This window comes from Mesoplodon bidens (genome assembly GCF_964165515.1).
Source record: "Mesoplodon bidens genome assembly, chromosome: 15".
In the NCBI taxonomy this organism is placed as follows: Eukaryota; Metazoa; Chordata; class Mammalia; order Artiodactyla; family Ziphiidae; genus Mesoplodon; species Mesoplodon bidens.
The window spans coordinates 69,814,650-69,835,569 of NC_138171.1; the positions used below are offsets into that span (position 1 = coordinate 69,814,650).

At 44.4% G+C, this 20,920-nt stretch overlaps 1 protein-coding gene across 5 annotated transcripts in view; it reads right to left on the reverse strand.

Annotated features, from left to right (window-relative positions):
* The window catches only part of RALGAPA2 (Ral GTPase activating protein catalytic subunit alpha 2), a 287,179-nt gene that overhangs the window by 126,345 nt on the left and 139,914 nt on the right, over positions 1–20,920 (reverse strand). For 3 of the 5 annotated variants that reach the window (XM_081256662.1, XM_081256661.1, XM_081256665.1), the window contains 3 exons: positions 8,957–9,085; positions 4,711–4,839; positions 3,536–3,594 (listed from right to left, as the gene is read on the reverse strand). In XM_081256662.1, the coding sequence (XP_081112788.1) occupies positions 3,536–3,594; positions 4,711–4,839; positions 8,957–9,085 (317 nt within the window). Of the gene's footprint in view, positions 1–3,535; positions 3,595–4,710; positions 4,840–8,956; positions 9,086–13,140; positions 13,915–20,920 lie in introns of those variants that run through there. The other 2 variants (XM_081256663.1, XM_081256664.1) reach the window with 2 other exon arrangements.

Sequence of the window (20,920 nt, forward strand, 5' to 3'; positions counted from 1 at the left end):
TGTGATTGTGAATGAGTTTTATCTATCAAGACTCTTTTTTAAGCTAATGGCAGTACTACCTTACTCTCAGTCTATATTCCGATACACTCTTAATACTGTTTGCTACTATGCCATCTCATACCACTCCAATTTATATAACAAAACCTTCTTGTTTTTTCTTAATTTTTCTGAATTACTATCACTCACAATTATAACTATATTCTCTCTCAGTTCTCCTCCATTTATTTGAAATCTTGATCATATTTCAGTCTGCTTGCTTATCTACACTCATATGACCTTAATTTCATTGCCTAACTCCTTTTACACACAACTAAGAAAGACTAACCATATTATACATATTTCTATTCCACTTTTAACTCCACAGGAATTTGGCTTTCTCCACTAAAGGAAAAGAGGGAAGAAAGATACTGCCAAGACTTGTTGAAGGTCTGAAGGTAGCAGGTGCAGGTAAAGGAGAAATCAAGGATTTTCCCAAGTTTCTGAATTGACATTCTGGGCAGATGATGGTGACAAGTACTGAGATGATGTCTGAGGATAGTTAGGCTCTGGGGCAGACGGCAGACTCAAGGCTTCAGTTATGGTTGTGTTAAGACACCCAAGTTGAGATATCAAGTAGGCAGTTTAATATATAAGCCTGAATATTTACGGGGTTGACAGAAGGGGCCAGGAAAATAAATTCAGTATCATCAGCAAGCAGATGCTGTTAAAAGCCTGGTGAAATGAATAAGAGCACCTAGGAACGTCATGGAGCGGGAAGACAGCCAGCCCTAAACCCCGAGTCACTCTAACCCCCAGAGGTAGGTAGAGAAGGCAGACAGGAGAGGAACAGCTACAGTGACAGAGGAGCAAAATCAGAAGATTACATTCTAAGGAACTGGCATCGTCCCGGAGGAGGCTAAAGACAGACTAAGAACTAGTAAGATAAGTATGCATATTAAAATTTCTAAGGCAGCCTCTAAAAGAACTGAAAGTCTATGACTTCTAAAAAAATAGAGGTAATAAATGGAATGTGACAAAAACACAATCAGTCCAAAAAAAAAGGAAGGAAGGAAGGAAGGAAGAAAAGGTGAGTGAAAAAAAATGAAAGTAAAAAAACAGGAGAAAATGAAAGAAATATTGAAAAAGACAAATAGCAAAGTATAAAATAAGATGAAAGAATTACATCCAAATATATCAGTAACTACAGTAAATGCAAATGAACTAAAGCTTCAGTTAAAAGCTAAAGATCAGACAGGATAAACACATAAAATCAAGCACGTACAGTTTTTGCAAAGACATTTAAAAGAGAAGAATATAGAAAGGTTAAATTTAAAAGAAAATATTATTTAAAAATATAGCTGAATCAATAGCAGACAACTGGTCTTTAAGATAAAAATATCACCCTTAAAGATAAAGAGGTCACTACATAAATATAAAAGATTTGATTAACTATAGAGATAGGATAATTTTACACTTCTGTGCAGCTAATAATATAGCTGCAAAATATATAAAACAAAAATTGACAGAAATATGAAGAGAAATATATAAATGCACCATAAATTGGGAGATTTTTAACATCTCCTCAGTAAATGATCTAGGTGATGAAAAAAATAGAAAGAATATATAATATTTGAAACACGTGATTAAAACAGTTAATCTAACGGACACATCTTGAACACTACACCCAACAACTGAAGAATAGTATATACATTCTTTCAAGCATATATGGGACATTTGCAAAAACTGACTACATATTGGGCCATAAAGCAAATCTCAACAATTCCAAAGACCAACAACATTTTTGATCCACAATGCAATTAACTAAGACATGAGCAGCATAAAGGTAAATAGAAGTAACCATATTTTTGGAAATTAAGAAATATATTGCTCAATAAATCATCACTCAATAGAGGAATCATAACAGGAATTCGAAAAACTTTGTAATGCAAAAATATTACATATCAAAACTTAAAGAACTCAGACAAAGTAGCACCTAGAAATAAACATATGGACTTAGCTGTTCATATTTGTATAAAAGAAAGGCTGAGAATTAATATACTAAGTATACAACTTCAAAAGTGAGAAAAAGAATTATAGAATGTAAAGAAAGTAGAATGAACATTAAAAAAAAGAGCAGAGAGTAGGAAATTAAAAACAAATATAGAATAGAGAGGTTGAACAAAGACAAAAGTCTCTTTGAAAAGACCAATAAAATTGACAGATATTTGGTAAGACTAGTGAGAAAAATCAGAGAACACACAAAAAGTGTCAGAGATGAAAAAGTGCTTATAGCTATAGAAGTGAAAGAGATCAAAGATAGCAAAGGGATAATGGAAACACCGTGGATGCCACAATGTTTCAAAACTTGGAATGGACAAGTTTTTAGAAAATTTTAGTTTATCTAAACTGTCAAAAAAAACCCCTTTTTCTTAAAATCATTGAAGAAAATGAGTCCGTGGTGAACCTTCTTATAAAGAAAATACCTTGATAGCTTTACTATCAAGGTCTATTAAATAAATACACAAGACTATCAACTCCAGTTTTACAAAAACTCTTGCTGACTGAACAGAATGAAGCAGCACTTTGCTCATTTTGTAAGACTATCTAACCTTGTAATCAAACCTGACAAGGACAGGATGGGGAGAGAAAATTAAAAGCCATGAATATAAATGCAACTTTCCTGAACAAAATGTTAGTCAAATCAGATCCAGTGCCATGTAAACCAAGTTGGGTTTATCCCCAAATGCAAGGTTACTTAATATTATCAAATTGATCATGAATTTACAGCTTCTGGTAGTGGCAGACTAGAAAATTGTGACTAAACCATCCACTGAAGATAAGTGAAGAAGTTAGACAAAATACAAAAGAAAAAACTCTTGAAAATTATCGGAGAGCTAACAAGACAGTGCAAGTGCCCGCTGCTATCTTGGAACCGGCCCGGAGGGAGCAGGACATGAGCAAGAGGCGGAGCTGGGCTTCTGGTGACCTTACAAGCTTGGAGGTGGAGGATCAGAAACTGGTGTGCCCTCCACCAGTACTCCCAGCTCCTGGCCTCACCTGGGGAGAACAGGTAGGAACTTTTCACTCTGTTCGTGCCCCAGAAAACCTCCTATCGTGGCCACAGACTGCCAGCAATCTCAGATGCCTGGTGGAAGCAACCAAAATGTTTCCAGACATTGCTGAATGTTTCCTGGGGTACAAAATCACTGCCAATTGAGAATCGCTATCCTGTAAGTATATCATTTTTATAAGTTTTGGTTTATCCTTCCATTTTCTTCCTTGTTAAAAATATCGGGGAATACACCTACGTATTCACAGTCTTGCTTTTTCTTACACAACAGGTGGCACATGCTACACACAATCATCTACACTTTGTGCTTTTCACTTAATAATGGCACCTTTTAAAAAATTAATAAAGCATTTTCCCCACATAATTCTTACTGTACTTTTTAGTGTAAGAGCAATGTGAAAGAATAAGCATTTTTAACATTAACTGGTTACACATGAATGTGTATCTTAAAATTCTAAACTAGTTTACCTTTTATTTAGCATTTACCTTGCACACTCATTTGGTTCCTCTGTGGCATTCTTCAGTAAAATACTTATGAGGTAGTGCTAAAAACACAAAATGAAGTAAAATAAAAACCTTGTTTAATAGTTGATTTCCCACATGTTCTGTCCTCATTCTAGGCAGTGAGGGGCCACTGAAGGACTGGGGGAAGGACACAGGGGGCTCAGCGGAGCAGCATGGTGGTCTCAGCCGGGGGCTCGCAGGGCTTTTGAGCCTGCCTAGGGAAGAGCGTTTCTGTGTATACAATAAAAACCAAGCAGAGCAAATGACTCTTCGTCATAGGAAAAATCTTGGTTTTCTTTTACTTCAACTGGATGATACATCGTACACTGAATTACATGTTGTACTTGTGTACTATAGATAGATAAATTAATGGATTGATTTGAAAAGCATTTTTCTTTGCCCCAAAGTCAGCTGAGGAGAGACTGCTTAATTTTACTCTCCAAGGATTAAATTAGAACCTCAAATAGTAGTAGTATTTAATCAGGCCAACAGTGGGATTGAATGTTTAGCTTATTTCAATTATTTCTTATAAATTCATTTGATGCACTAATGCAGCATAGTTAAACTAATAAAATTATTACAAAGAATGATTCATTACATAATCATGATCCATAGGCATGATAAACAGATCTAATAAAAAACACCCGAGGAACCTAACCATCACTCTCCATCTAGTTCATTTAATCCCCCCAAAACCAGCCTTCTAAAAAAACAACTGATACATCTAAACGATATAGCAAAACTTTCAGGGATAAGCAGCTCAATGCATAATAATGGAAGAGAGAACCACACAGCTCGAGTTAGAAGATGCTAACCAGGGCTTCCCTGGTGGCGCAGTGGTTAAGAATCTGCCTGCCAATGCAGGGGGACATGGGTTCGATGCCTGGCCCGGGAAATTCCCACATGCCGCGGAGCAGCTAAGCCCATGAGCCACAGCTACTGAAGCCTGCACGCCTAGAGCCCGTGCTCTGCAACAAGAGAAGCCACTGCAATGAGAAGCCCGCGCACCGCAACGAAGAGTAGCCCCCGCTCGCCTCAACTAGAGGAAGCCCGTGCACAGCAGCAAAGACCCAACACAGTCAAAAATAAAAAATAATAAATAAATAAATAAATTTATAGAAGATGCTAACCTGAGATTCAGTCACTGCATCACGTACCTTGACATCTTCTGTTCCCCTGGTGACTTCAGTAACTTCGGGCACCGGCTGCCACAGAGGGATCTCGCGGTAGGTGTTGGGAAAGCAGACCAGAGACCCGAGAGTGGTGAGGGCTTCCAAACGAGGGGCCTGCATACGGCAAAGGGAGGTGAGACACACATTTTCCTTCTGGTTATAAACGTTAGATAAGCAACAACGTGTTTTACTTTTTCATGATTTTGAGGCAGCCCTGCTGGGGCAACGGCATCAGGGGTGAAGTTTACTGTTTACTGTTTTACTTCATTTTTTAAATACAAAGATTTGAAACTACTAACACCAAAAGGTACAGGTTTTTCAAAGTTGGTCAGTGAGCACACAGCTTCTCGTTACATGACCTCCACAACACAAGACCCACCAGTTCCCATCCAGGCCTGGTCTCACCGACCCTGCAAGGCAGGGGATGCAGCTGACAATTCCCAGGCACCTGGGAGCCCTTCCATCACTTGGACACCTTTCTTGGTTCCCGAGGGGACCTGACAGTCTCCTTGCTGGGACCCCTCGCTTCCTCAGGATACAGACTCCAGGGTGCTGAGTGCAGTTCTTGGCCCTCTTCCCTCCGAGATCTACACTCAACTCATCCGGGGTGTCCAGACCCCAGGGTTTAAATGCCTCCTACATGTCGCCGACCCCTCAACACCTCTCGGTAGCCCTGGCTTCCTTCCTGAGTCCAGATCTGTAGATCCGACTACCTGTTTGCCATCTCCACTCGGGGTCCAGAAGGTGTCTCCCCTGACAAGCTCCCCCTCGCCACAGGGTCCTATGATTCTGTGTGACACCACCCAGCCACCATCACTGCCCTCTTACCTGCTGCCTTCACCTTCCTCTATTTTCCTGTTAAGAAAATCTCTAAATGTAAAAGTAGACAGAATGTTATATCCATGCACCCAATGCCTAGACTCGAGATGTTGCCACTCCTGCCTCATTTATCTTTTCGTTTTTTTCATTTCAATATTTAAAATTTGTTTAAAAGTTTTCCACTTTCAGTTTTAAAGCAAATTCAAGACATCGTGTCATTCCACCTCTGTGTCGTCCAGCATCCGTGCTTTGGGTTTTCCCTTGGTATTTATCACTTCCTGACGACGTGTTATGTATTCATTTGATGTTTGCATTCCCCATGAAGACAGAGGGCAGACAGTCTTCGTCACTTCTCTCCCCCGAGGATGCCCAGTAAACACCACCCGGGGACAAGGTGGTGGCCGTGGTCCTCATTCACGGACGGACAGGGACCACCCTGCAGGTCTCCGCATCAGCTTTGCTTCTTCCATGAAGACTTTTCTAACAGATGCCTTCCCTTCCAGCTCTCATCACGCAGAATTAACTGGTCCCACACTGGCACCCTTCTGGGCTCTGGAGGTGCTTCTACTGTGGCTGCTAGAAACTTAGGTGCAAATATTAACGCTTAGTTTACCTGTCCGATTCCTGGAGGATGGGTGCCCTGTCACATTTACGCAGGCCAGGTCCTGGCATATAGTATGTCCGCAGTCAGTGTTTCTCCCACAGACTTGTTTTTTTGGCCTTCACTAACGGTTGCCTTGACCCACCAGATAGTCTTGGTTTGAACCTCGCTGAGGCTGATTTTTTCCCCTGAGTCGTGTGTGACTCTGTAACCACTGGATACAAAACAATAGCTTCTACATAAAATAAAGAGCTGTCACACAGCTTTATTCAAAGAACGGAGTAACTCTAGATAATTTTTTTGCCTGGGTTCTGGGCCTGTGGTGAGCCCCAATTTACACACAGAAGAGTGAGGCCCGTGAGTCTGTTGCCCCAGGATGGATGACGAGTACCCGCAATGCTGGGAAGGACCCTGGGCCTGGCCGGGCAGGGCTGCAGGACGGAGAACGGGGAGAGAATTACATGTAATATCCCACGCTGTGTGCACATCAGGATGCATCCACTCTGCCGCCGGTAGACTTCCGGCTCGTCTCTAGTTTGGAGCTGTGATAACCATGTTTGCTGGGCACGATCTTCCCCCACCTCCTGGGTACCTGTGCACGTGTTTCTCTTTCCCTCGTGGCCTCAGCAGGCAGATCTACGTAGCAGGAGTCCTCCAGGCTTGTAAGTAACTTGTGTTAACGGAAAATTCTGACTGGGTAGGTGTGTCCCTATCCGAACACCTCTCACTAGTTCTCCTACAGTTAGTTAGTTAGTTAGTTAGTTATGTATTTATGTATGTATGTATGTTTTATTTACTTACTTACTTAGTTACTTATTTATGGCTGTGTTGGGTCTTCGTTTCTGTGCGAGGGCTTTCTCTAGTTGCGGCGAGCGGGGTCCACTCTTCATCGCGGTGCGCGGGCCTCTTACTGTCGCGGCCTCTCTTGTTGCGGAGCACAGGCTCCAGACGCGCAGGCTCAGTAATTGTGGCTCACGGGCCCAGTTGCTCTGCGGCATGTGGGATCTTCCCAGACCAGGGCTCGAACCCATGTCCCCTGCATTGGCAGGCAGATTCTCAACCACTGCGCCACCAGGGAAGCCCTCTCCTACAGTTTTAAACCTCAAGTTTAAACTCAGAGAGTGAGTAATTCAGAGTTATTGTTCCTTTATGTAATATAAATCTTACACTCACATTCTCCTATTTTCTCTCTCTCTCTTTCTCTTTAAACGAATGTTTTGGAAGGCCACTTTAATAGCTCATCTAGCCGAAAGATAAATTTTCACAGAGAATGACCACTGTGCATGATATTATCACTAGAAAGGGTGCCAGCATTTTCACAGGAAACTCTCAGAGCAAGTAAGGAAAACTTCAATGAAGTATTTTCCTTCCTATATCCTGTTTTTTCAATGTTTTTTCCAAAGTTTTTCCATTTTTTTCCCAAAGTTTTTTCAATGTTGACTTGAATGGTTAAAAGTAAATTAGAAGGTTCCTTGAGAATGATTATCCTACAAAGATTTTCAGAAATAAGTATGAAAAGTTGTCATAGTCTTTACAAAAAAGAAAAACAGTTGAACAAATTCAACATTTTCCTTCTTCCTTCCTTCTTTTCACTCATCCATCCCTTTTGCTCCTGTCTCTCTTCCCTCCCCTTTGCTTTTTAATTTACCCCCAGGAGAAAAAGCCCACGAAATACCAGCTAAACAAAGTATTAAAAAACAATTTTATTCAAAACCCAGAGTTGGAGTTTGAATTTGCCCTGCAGTGAAGAAATAAGTAGAATAAGAAAGTAACAACGTGTCAAACAAAATTTAGGTAGCTAGATACTCACACTGATTTCAATACAAGTGCCTGGCAAACCGTAAAGCTAGTTTTATTTACACCATTTAAAGAAGGGAAAACTGACTCTGAACAGGTAACGGCTGTATAGAGCACAACTGTGAGAGCCCTTTAAATTGAAATGGGTGACAGTGTCCTCTCAAAGGCGTTAATACATCGCCCTAATAGTGGAGGTAAAGGTGGAGACTACAAATCAATTCTTTTCGTAGCCCTTAGTGCTCACTTAGTCCACTTGCTTCTAATTTCTTAGTACAAGAATTCTGCCAGAGTTTTATGGAATATGAATCCAAAGGTATATATTAATTTTCTGGTTAAAAATTTTAGTGTTCTAACATTTTAAGAAAATATTTTCTATTAGACTTATAATAACTAAGACTTAATAATAGAAAAAAAAAACCTTATTGATGATGTACACTTAAAATTCTCTCTTGGGCTTCCCTGGTGGCGCAGTGCTTGAGAATCTGCCTGCCGATGCAGGGGACACGGGTTCGTGCCCCGGTCTGGGAAGATCCCACATGCTGCAGACTGGCTGGGTCCGTGAGCCATGGCTGCTGAGCCTGTACATCCGGAGCCTGTACTCCACAACGGGAGAGGCCACAACAGTGACAGGCCCGCGTACCGCAAAAAAAAAAAAAAAAAAAAAAAAAAAAAAAATTTTCTCTTAACCACAGACATTAGTGTCTGTGCCACCATTTACTGAAAAACGCTAATAAGATTCTAGGAGACCAGTCCTACCTCTGACTGTGTAAATGTACTGCAATATTAGTGAGGACATGATTTCTCACACTCTGGCCTTTTGATGAAACGCCTTTCCACTACCAGTGTGTCATCTTATCCTACAATTTCACACATCAGCTGCCAGGGCATCTACCCGAGAGCCCGGTTTCACGTTGCACTAATGAGTCAACACCTGTTAGGAGTGGAGAAATCTGAACCTTGTTAGCCGCTGTGAAGCCTCCTGGGAGCTGGGAGGCTGAGCATTGTCACACTCACCGCCAGCGTGTCTGCACTGAGGACCCTGGCAGCGGCCGTGATGAAGTCCCCCACCAGCATGGAGAAGCCGGGCAAACCCAGGGAGAAAAAGCGGGGTGGGCAGTGCCTTACAATGGTATTTAAGATATCCTAGAAGGGGAGAAAAGAAAACACAACTGTAAATTGCCGGACCAAAATCCCAAAGTCATCAGTTCCCCTGTGCATGTGACTACTGTGCGATGATCTGAAAGAATACAGACCACGGAACTTTTTCAGTGAAAAGGGTTCCAGGAGATGAGCTCGTCCAGGGGCTATTGGACTCATTTTACACGTAAGAGGATGGAGACCCTAAACTGTAGGGTGACTTGTCCAAGACCTGAATTGTGGCATTGGGACTAGACATAGACACTCTTCCATCTTCCATGTAGAGGTGGGCTCCTCGGACAAGCTACAGGAGTGCTGCGGTAGATAAATAAGTGAAACCTGCAAGCAGCTATCACTACCCATCGTCTTCAATTTTCAAAAGTCAAAGCACACTGTTCTAGTACAAACTCCTGAAGTAGGCAGAGATGGAAACTTGCATTCTTCGGGCGACTCCCGTGCGGAACAATGGGAGTGTGGGTCCCGCTGGGATGGGTCACACGCCAAGGTCAGGAGGTCAGTGGGGCTCCAGGTAGAAGTGGGTGGCAAGGCACGTGTGCCCAGTGCTGTGTGTGGACCATCTCCCCCCCAGACACCTGGCGTCCCTGGGTCTGGAAGGGGCTCTCCCTGGTGGGTGGCCAGCTGGTCCCTGCCTGCCTGGCCCCTGCCCGCCAGCTCTGTTCTGAGGCGTTGCCTCATTCCAGCCCGTGGCAGCCCAGGGCTCTTCTCCTGGACGGCGTTCGTGCCATCCACGGCCAGGCCGCGTCTCTGAAGCCATCTGTGCGAGTGTGTGCAAAGGGGATTAGTAAGAAAACCACAAACTGCTTTTATGCAGTTCTAGGCCAAGTGCATTCATCAAATGCACTGAAGTGCTGTAGTTATGGGACTTGTAGTTATATAACCTAGAGTTAGTCGCAAAATACAAGAAGCAAAATACCAAAAAACAAAAGTCCCCCAAAACCTCTGGTTTGTTTTCTCAAATTTCGGTGTAGCTATTTGAAAATCCTTTAAAATAATCCTGATTTAACTTGATTAAATTAGGGCAAGGGATAGCAGTGTGCTCGATTCTAACACATTAAGTCCTTTTTCATAAAAATAACCTTATTGAACAGCTTGGAATCTTAAAAGAGAACTTTTAGGTGTTCACAAAACGTTTTTTCTAAGACTTCTTCCTCACATAGCAGGCTCATTTAGTGTCTACAAATCATGCTGTTTGTGTCCTTAAAATGACGGCGCAGTGCTTTACCCAATTAGAACTCTTATATGGTAACTTATTTAGCAAGTACTAACTTAAGGTTTTAGCATTTCAGCAGACTTTTTCCTACACCAAAAATAAACAGAGAGACAAACAGATAAATAGACAGATAAAAGGGAGGAAGGAAGGAGGAAAGGAAAGAAAAACCCGAACCACACTTCCCCGGGTTAATGTTTAAACCTGCTGTAATCAGGTCCTTTGACACATTTCAGTGTCCACATCAGCCAAGGCAAACATTCTAGGGGCTGAGCAGATGGACACTGCAGTTTAGAAAGTGTGTGGTCAACTCCCGCTCTGAGCTCAGAACAAAAGATCCACCTTTTTCATAATGAAGCCTCTGATTAATGCCCTGGACTCCTCACCACACCTGTAATTACTCACAGAGGTACGCTCTGTGCTGGGCCTCGTCTCGGGGTATCAGGCATCAAGGTCTCGGGCAGCAGATGGAAGCACGCTTCTGTTGACATCTGCTGCCACGAAAGGATTCGTGCAAACCTGGCTCGCAAGGTAGTAGAATGCCGTGCGTGGGAAGATTAATAATGCAAACAACCATGATGTTAAGTTTGTTAGGTTTGTGTTAATTCCATCTGTTGAGAGGAGGAACTGAGCCTTGGACCGTGTGGGTTTTTAACATCTTTAGCACATACTTAAATCACAGATTTTTCACCACTGGAATTGAGAGGTTTAATTTTATTTTTAAAAAGGGTTTTCTGGGATACGTTTATGGGAATTATGAACTAAATCCTTTCACAAGCTGAAGCCAGAATTTATACATGAAATCCATTTTGCTTCACAAGATTCAGACGCGTCAAGGCAATGAGCTGGAAATGGGGCATTCCCAGAAATGACTAAGTTGCCACTGATGCTGAAGGCAGCAGAAATGTGTGCAGCGAGAGAAAGTCACAGGCTCCCCACCCCCTGGACCTCGGCCAGTCTCTTCAACGGAACCTGTTTCTACGGGCGAGAAGGTTGGAAAGAGAAGGCAAAATAACAGATGGCTGGCCTAGCCTGCCCGCCACCCACGGAAGGCGGCCCCCTGGAGAAGTGAGGCCGCCAGTTATAGCAGCTCTGGGCTGGGGTTAATATGGGGGTTAAAGAGGGGGCTGTATGGCCAGTCGGCCAAGTTAGGGCCATATGCTTGCTTATTTTGCTTATCCACACTGAAATGGAACAACCCAAAGATGACAATCTTTGTGACAACATTTTGAAATTAGGAATAACTGTGGTGCTCGAAGGAGAGCAGCTGCATCTTCCCAGCAGAGGGACATCCACAAAGGGCTGCCGGCACTTCTGGTAGGAGCCTTCCTGTCCACACACTGAGACCACGGCGATAGCCGGACTCCTTGCAAAGATGAAAAATCTTGAGACTGAAGCTTTCTCCTGGGTCCCTGGGGTTTCAGGGAGACCGAACAGGTTGGTGCTTCCCAAACACAAATTATTCACGTACAACCCTCATGCTTTTTGTCCTATTCAAGTCCAAAGTGAACATGATTTGTCTGTTTTTCAAAGTAACTCACTTTTTTTTCATGTAAATAAGAGTATTCTGGAAAACTCGTATCCTGTCATAAGTAGAAAATAACCCTTCAATCAGTACAATTATGGTAAACCAAGGCTACTGAGTTTTTGCTAAACATCCCCGTCAGATGGAGGCTCTCCTTGTTAACAGCGTGGTTTGCATCCTGGATGGAGAGAGAAGTTCTGTGCCTGCTCCAGCCACCTGCCCGGGAGTCTCAGGGCTGGCAGAGCCAGGGCCATGGATCCCCGGGTTCGACTTAGCCCTGAGTCGATCCCCAAAGGTCCCCAAAGCCTTTGTGATCATGGCGGAAAATGCCCCTGTACTCAAGTCAGACTCTGGCAGAGTGAAAAGAGCCCCAGGCCTGGGGTCAAGACCTCGTGTATGTGACCGTGGACAGGTCACGTCGAGCTTAGAGCTCCTCGTTTCTCTTCCAGAGAAGGGACTGATTCCCCCTGGACTTGTGGGTAACGGGAGAGATGTGAACACATGCCTTGTAAACGGAAGAGGGTCACACAGAAGTAAACAGAGTAAAAATAAAAGGGAAGGACTATGAAGGATTTTTACTTTCTAGAATTTACTTCGTAGAGTTCCGTGAACTACTATTTTGCTGATACTCAGAAAGAGCTTTTTAAAACATTTCAAAGGTGGTCCCCAACGCCTCTTAGATTACATTCTCCTAGAAGTTAAAAAACCCTAAAAACTAATTCTCTCCAGTAACATTCTTAGCAAAGTGTTACAGCAATTAGCCATAGTGTATATAATTTATAGGGCAAAGAGTGAAATAAAAACCGGAAAATGCTCTGTTTTAGATGAATTTCAAGAGTCCATTCTTCTAAGGAGTTCTAGAATGTACCCAATCAAGTTGAGTCTGGTAGCAAAAATTAGTTTCTTTTCCACGTTCTAAACAGACTGAAAATAATAAGCAAAACTATAAGCTCAAGGAAAAGATGGACTCTAAAATAGGAATTAAGCTTATTCTTGAAAACTGACCAGCATGAAACTCTTTCGCATGCTTTTGGTTCAGAGGAAATAAAATTCAATCCGCAAAATGCTGTAATATGAGGAACGGACCACCAAACTAGTATTTTCCTCTCATTTTTGGTTACAAGTCCACATGCATGCTACACACTGAGTGTGAAAACTGGATTGTAAGATGATCGCTGTGAATTTGCAGCTTATCCAGAGATTCAGGTTTATGAGAAAGTAACTGGTGAGAACATCTGTCTCTTATCGCTGATCTTACCAAAAAAATCAGGTAATTCAAATAGAGGCATGTTGTTTCCTCCCCTCCCAAGCACAGTTCTATAAACGCAAACCACATTCAGCCTAGTAAATGAATCGCTTTAATTGAATGCTATGTACACAGTCACTGGAAAAACCATAAGTGATAAGAAAAACATATGGCGATGGCAACAGAAATTGGTTTATTCATTTTGCATAGTGTTGTTTCTTTAGTTCTCTTATAATTGACCTTTAGAACGATAAATGTGTAAAATAATTTTGTTTATTACGGCTCCAAACCTTCCAACAATTACACAAAATGAAAACTTAAAAGGAAGGATTCATTCTGGAAGCATTTCCATTGTTTACATAATTGCACAGCTATAATTCAGTGCTCATGTTGTTATGGAAAATAAAAAAGGGCCATTACGGGCCATTTCAATTCAAAATATTGCACAGTGGTGTCAGAAATGGGGGACAATGTTCACTTTAAAGCAGTTTAAAATGGATTAACCCTGTCAACAGAAACATTTCAACGTAGTCTTCTGTGAGATACAACTGTTCAAGAAGTGCCATCCTTCAGACGGAATCAGAAATGTTGCGACTACATTCACACCAATTACATGTATATTATTCACTTAATATTTGCTCACGGCCCAGCAGATGATGGTGGTAACACAATAGCTGGCCATCTGTCTCCCTGCTTCCTCAGAGGACTTGCGCCCGCTCGTCGGAGCAAACAGATCCGGTTATTCCACTGAAAGTCACTCAGACCTTCCATGAGGCCACACGGAATTGTTCAGAAATAGAACCCCTGTGCGCAGAGTCACTGGACTCCTCCTTTCACTTTGAAGAAAACAAAAATGTTAAACAATTAATGATTTCATTGCTATTTTTCAGAAGATACCTTGTATCTAGAATATTCTACAGGAAGTTCTTTTGTTTGGGAAGATAGGGACTGTTCGGATCTGGTTATCCCATTAATCTAGTTAACAGAAAGATGCCGTTCATGCCACACCCACGTGAAATGACTAATAAGCAGAATATGTGAAGGCAGGGGGATACTTTTAACACTACCCCTGGGTATAATCGAAGCTTTCTTTAACAATTAAACAGGCAGACGTGATCCTGCAGGACCTCGAAGACAAATTTGTAAGTATCCGTTATCGCCTTATTGGCGAGGCTCAGATACGCTGAGTGACAAAAAAGTCTTAGTTACAGGAAGGACAGATCTGAAGAGCCCTCCAAGTCCAAGGCCTGGGGTTCTCTCTTCTGCTGCTGGGTCTCTGCTCCTTCAGAAGTGGCACAGACCTCCTCTACACAGCATGAGCTGCGACCTGGTCTGTCCAGGCTCTACACTGGTTCAGGGAGGGGTTTTTGTTGATAAAAGGAAAGGCTTTATGATTACGGCCCTGAAGAAAAGCACAACAGATCATGTCGCAGGCACTGCCCCTCCAGAAAAGCCACTGGAAATAAAAACATAGCAAGACAAGCTTAAAAATTACTTTCAAGATCTGGGCCAAGGCATACGGGATACCTGCGATACATTCTCTGTTCAAAAGGCCAAGTGTGGTGTAATCCGTTTGGAGAAAAGGCAGAGATTTTTATATGTGCTGGACAAATGTTACTTCTCTGGGTGTAACTATGTTACCAAGGCCGGAAGAAATATGACAGGACAGAGTAATTGGGTTCTGCAGCTGGAGAAACAAAATCACCTCGCACTTCTCGCCATGAGGAATGCTCCGGAGAAGACACGGCAGCATGCAAAGGAGGGAGTGACAAACACAAAACAAACTTCTGACGGTCGCAGGAGCTGCTGCTTTGACCTTGTGCATGGGATCAGTGACAGAACAAGCGGGCAGATGGCAGAGAAAATCACTGCAACCCTCAAGCCCTAAAGGAGAGCCTCAAATATTTTTTTATGATTGTTTTACAATTAATCCCTCATCTGAGAAGAAAAACTCAGCTTGCCTTTAAACTGATGAAGACTGGCTGACTGCTTCAGGAAAGGGGGGAGACTGATTGGTTAACTGATTTTAAGAAACACCATATGAATTTTATCTGATACTGGAGTTGATAAGTTACTGGGTTGTCTTAACTGCTTCTTTTTCTTTTTGTTATTTGTAAAAGCTTTAGATGTAATTTACCTATAATAAAATTCACGCTTTGAAGTGTACAGCGCGGTAGTTTTTAATGTATTCACAGAACTGTGCACTGTCACCACGATCTAGGGGAGACAGGCAGGGAGGTGGCAAACCCATCAGGAAATCCTGGCACATTTATGATTCCATAAGACGAGGGACACTGTCAGAGGGTCACAGAGAGAAGTGACTTGCCAGCTGCCACCCGCCCCCCACCGCCCCAGGCCCTGGAGATGCCTCGACCTGCCTCTGTAAGGACCGTCTTAGCCGTGACCCTGATAAGCTTCAAATCTGAAACATGATAGTTTGCACAACAGGCCGGCCTAATGAGGCTGGTGCAGATGCTCCAGAGCAGTGATTAACCCCTCGCGACGAGACTTTAGCAAGTGAGGGCTTCAAGGAGCTGCTGCTGGTAAGTGGCGGGGGCTTGCGGGGGGGCGGCCTGGAGGCTGCGTTAGACATCGCGTGTGCACAGACCGCGTGCTCAGCTCGCCGGACATGGACTCCATGATCTGGAAGAGGATCCACCGCCCCTGACAGCCAAGTCTGCGTAGAAAGGCATCTGTGCATCCCAAGAATTTACCAGGGGACGGGGGTGGGGTAGAGGAGGGGGCTGGAGGATACTAAACTCTGCTTTCTCTGCGGCAATTGGCTGCTCATCTCAGAAGAGGCCAAACTGAATCAGGTCTCTCCACTGTCTCCTCCGCCCCATCCTCTACAGCTCTGACCACGCTCTGCAGCAGAAGCAGAAGCAGGGAGTCACGGCATCATCAATAACAAGATGGTTAGCAACGAACGGACGGCGCCTAATCACGCGAGTACCTACAGAATCATTAAGGTAGTAATTACCCCATTGAGTGAACCAAGCACACATCTAATTCATGTAGGTACCAAAGAGTCGGGCAGCCATACTGTTCCCAGGTTCACTGTTCTTCCTGCCTCAGGACTACATCAGCTAGAAATATATTCTTCTTAGGATACTGAAAAGAAATTCTTGGAGGAAACCATAGGCTTAACACACTCAGGCGCCGCCCAAGGCCGCGGCAAAGGCGCAGGGCAGGTATAATCGACATCCCCCCTGATGCCAAGCAGAATAGTTCCTCACCCTCACGCTGGCACCCGCTAGAACCCAACCCACACTCCTGTTATCTTAGGACAAAGTACAGAAATCCAGGAGGGAAAACACATCTCTAATGAATCTGGGCGACAGTGTGTTTACCTTGTTCCTCTGGCACCATAAAAACTTAGAGAAGATCTAAAAGGTCATCATTCGATCTTTCCATTTCACAGACGTGGAGTAGGAGGTCGATCAAGGCCAGAAAGTGCCCAAGGTTTGGACACAAATCCAGGTGCGCTCCTTGTCTTTATTGGAAGAGAAACTGTGAGCCTGTGGTCCATGAGGCACCAGTGGACACCCGTGAGCAGCGAGACTCACACGTGGAGCACAGCACCACGTGGAGGGCAATACTCAGCTCTCCAGTGCAAATTATTCTTTCATCTCATTCACTTTGCCCACGAATCGTTGAAAAACACACATATATTTTTAAAGCTATACTTGAAAGTGAAATCAACAAATGGCTGCTGTGGCTTAAACATGTGCTTCTGGAATGTATACAGTAGACATGCAGCCCTGACTGGCACGGAAGTGCAATCACAGGATGGAACCAGGTCAGAGAGTGCGACCTTCTGAATAACAAGGAGACTTTGCCGAGCATTCTTCCTAGGAAACTGCTAGAAACGAACTCTGTGCCCGTGTGTGCGTGCACAGGCACGGGTGTGGGGAGCGGGTGGTTGGAAATATTCTATGGAAAGACACCAAGAAATTGCCTAGGGTTGCAACAAGAAATCGAGATTTGTATTTTTCCCTGACAATGCAGAGAACCTACAACATGTGTGGCTTCTGTGTTCATTTACCTGTAGCTTCAACTCTGCTTACAAGACCCAGGGCTTCTGACACTGTTAAAGCCCAGCATCCAGTGCGTCGACCCCCGCCCCCTCCTCACCTGCTGGAGTTGAGATGCCTGGTTCTCAGGCCTGCCTGGTGCTGCTGAGATCTGCTGGCTGTCTCCCAGCCCACGGCCAGGAACAAGTTAAAGACGAAAAACTATTTCTGTTGGAGCTTCCATGTCTTCTGGTGTGTTCTCACACCAGAAAATAAAAAAACTTTGGAATGTGATGATTGCTCATTCTATGATAACACAAAATGCATGTTTCTTTAATTTGCTTCCTTAAAAGTAAAATTATTCCACATGCACATAGGAGCACAAATGAGGCTTTCAACATTTTTGTGTTCTGTTAAAAAAAAAAAAAAAAAAAAAAAAAAAGACGAGGACAACCCGGTGGTGGTTCAATTCCGGGAGCCTACAGACCATCCCGCCAGCGCTGGACAGAGGACAAGAGCTGTCCAAATTGGTACCATTTTCGGTTTCCGCTTGGGCAACAGAAGTACAACTGCTACTCCTTCTGGACAAAGAGCTCCCAAGAATAGCTGAGATTTGAGAGAAAAATCACCAGAGGAGCCAGCTCCGTCAACCCGATTCTGAAGTAACCTCAGGCCAGAACCACTGACAAAGAAGCAGTATCAACGACCCTGAGACCCAGCCCGGCTGCCCAGCCTGCGACGGAGACCATTTGGCACAAATCCCAGCAGAGCAGAACGGGAGGGAATCAGGCCACCCGGAATAATTAACTGACCTCTAAAGAGTCGACACAGGACTCATCGCTTCAAATTCCAGGAATACCCGATTAACATTTAAAAATAAATGTAAAAAGAGAAAGCATTTTGTAAATTCTAAAGCCTCATACATCATGGCTATTATTAAATTACAGCAGCATTTCGAATCATAATCTCATTAAAATATTAATTTTTGAAGGATCGATTGAAAATTGACTTGAAGTAGACTGGATTAAAAACCTATTCATTGGGCTTCCCTGGTGGCGCAGTGGTTGAGAGTCTGCCTGCCGATGCAGGGGACGCGGGTTCGTGCCCAGGTCCGGGAAGATCCCGCATGCCGTGGAGCGGCTGGGCCCGGGAGCCATGGCCGCTGAGCCTGCGCGTCCGGAGCCTGTGCTCCGCAACGGGAGAGGCCACAACAGTGAGAGGCCCACGTACAGCAAAAAAAAAAAAAAAAAAAAAAAAAAAAAAAAAAAAAACCTATTCATTAAAAAAAGAGTCTGAAATGAAAGCCAAGTCATTCTGATAATTCCATACAAAAACAGCTAACAGTAAGTTGGCAAATTTCTCGAGTGCCCACTGGGCTTGAAGGTACATGGCAGCCGCTGTGAGGGGCCTGAGGCGGAGTAAAGCATGGCCCCTGCCTCCCAGCAATGTCCTCTAAGAGGCAGGGGACAGTGATGCACAGTTGAGAGTGAAGCCAGACCAAGAGCACAGGGATCGCCTGGGGAACAGCCAGTGCTCCAGGGGGACCCAGGAGGGGAAGCAAATTGGTGACACAAAGGCACTAGGTCTTGACAGGAGCACCATACTGCACACACTCAACCCAAGACTCAAGTAAGAGAAGGAAAAAAAAAAAAAAGGTAGGTATTTTATTTTAATGTCTTATTACTATAAGGGTCTCTCGTGCTAATATTTCTCTAGCCCACATATACCTACCAAAGGATATTTTTCCATGGAAGAACAAAAGAAAACGGTTGTTTATTGTCTCTTTAGAAAACAATGTTCTCTCTGAAATGTGTTCCAGTAAATGGCATTAATAGCTGAACAATCTGCAATTATTACCCTGCCACTTATTGTTATGTGTTAAAAAGAAATCAACAGACAAAAAGAGATTATTCCCCACAAGGAGAGCACTTTCTCAAAGAAACAAAACTTGCCATTTAAAATGCTCTTCTTGACGTTATTTCCTCGTATCCAAACCCAACCTTGATGGATCATAAATCACAGTCATGATTTAAAATCTCTTACATTCAAAAATCACTCCCTTCCAAATGGGAGTTAAAGCACCCCTCGCCGGAAGTAACCATTTAGTACTTGAAATGGTAGAAACCATCTCTTTCTTGACCTCTAATTTCTTCTCTGCCTAAAGAAAAAATGTGAATTTTCTTAAAAATCTTCGTCAAATTCTAAATGGGAAAAGATGATCTTGTAGGTCAACAAGCGATATTCCAACCACAGGGAACCCCTTCTGCCATCCAGCACCAGGGCCTCACCGTGCTCACCGTTCCAAGGCCCCTGAGAGAGTCGTAAGGACCCCACTTCACAGGACAAGAACCTCAAGCCAGAAAAGCCCGTGTGGTCACCAACGGAAGGAAACAGGGACCTACACGCAAGGTCAGGGCTCAAGCTCCACAGTGGACGTCCCTCTCCCCAGGCTGCCCGTGTGGCGGCCAGGCCAGGTGGCCTTGGAAAGACTCCCCAGAGCGTGAGAGCAAACCCCAAGTTGGCCACCTGCCCTGACTGAATTGGGGCCCCAGACATTAGGAGAAAGTGATCATCTGTGCCCATGGGCTGACTCTGCGCCACGTAGCCTGTGCTCTGGTCACCTGTTCCCTGTCGGCTCCTGGGTGGCCTGCGTGGGTGAGCAGAGGACCCCACCGAGCCCCCAGCCCCTCCACTCACGCCTGCAGCACCACCCCTCATTCAGACTGGGCTCTGGGCAAAACACACTGCAGATATTTTTCGTTGACTCTGAATTAATCAGCTCACTCCATGTTGTACTTCTTCAAAGTAAAAAATAAATGGCGGGGGGGCTTCCCTGGTGGCGCAGTGGTTGAGAGTCCGCCTGCCGATGCAGGGGACACGGGTTCGTGCCCCAGTCCGGGAGGATCCCACATGCCGCGGAGCGGCTAGGCCCGTGAGCCATGGCTGCTGAGCCTGCGCGTCCGGAGCCTGTGCTCCGCAACGGGAGAGGCCACAACAGTGAGAGGCCCGTGTACCGCAAAAAAAATAAAAAAATAAAAATAAATGGGGGGGCTTCCGTGGTGGCACAGTGGTTAAGAATCCATCTGCCAAGGCAGGGGACACAGGTTCGAGCCCTGGTCCAGGAAGATCCCACATGCCGCAAAGCAGCTAAGCCCGTGCGCCGCAACTACTGAGCCTGTGCTCTAGAGCCTGCGAGCCACAACCACTGAAGCCCGCGAGCCACAACCACTGAAGCCCACGTGCCACAACTACTGAAGCCTGCATGCCTAGAGCCCATGCTCGCAACAAGAGAAGCCACCGCAATGAGAAGCCTGTGCACCGCGACGAAGACCCAACACAGCCAAATATAAATTAATTAATGAAAAACTAAATAAATGGGGAACTTTACCAGCTCAACCATAGGAAACTGCACCGCCCTTTTTTGAGAAACAGTCTCATGTTGGCAAGTTCCATACAGGTCAACCTACAACACTTGCCTCTCTTGCTTCAGTCTCCCTGGTTAAACCTTCGTGTGCTTTTTCACGTCCTTGGTTACACTGAGAGCTGCCTTTCGTCCTCTGATGCCTGCTGAGCTTTGTGGGTTAATTCACAGGGCCTGGTGGCACCTGAACAACTTCTCTTCGAGGACAGGGTTTCCCAACCTCAGCACTGCTGACACGTCAGGCTGTGAAGTCTCTGATGTGGTCCTGGGTGCCTTAGGGTATGTGACCTCCCCAGCCTCTACCCACTAGATGCCAGTGCGGCCCCCGCCCACTGTGACAAACAGAACGTCTCCAGACACGCCCAATGTACCCGGAGTCCCCACGCATCTCAGGAATCACTGTTCTCC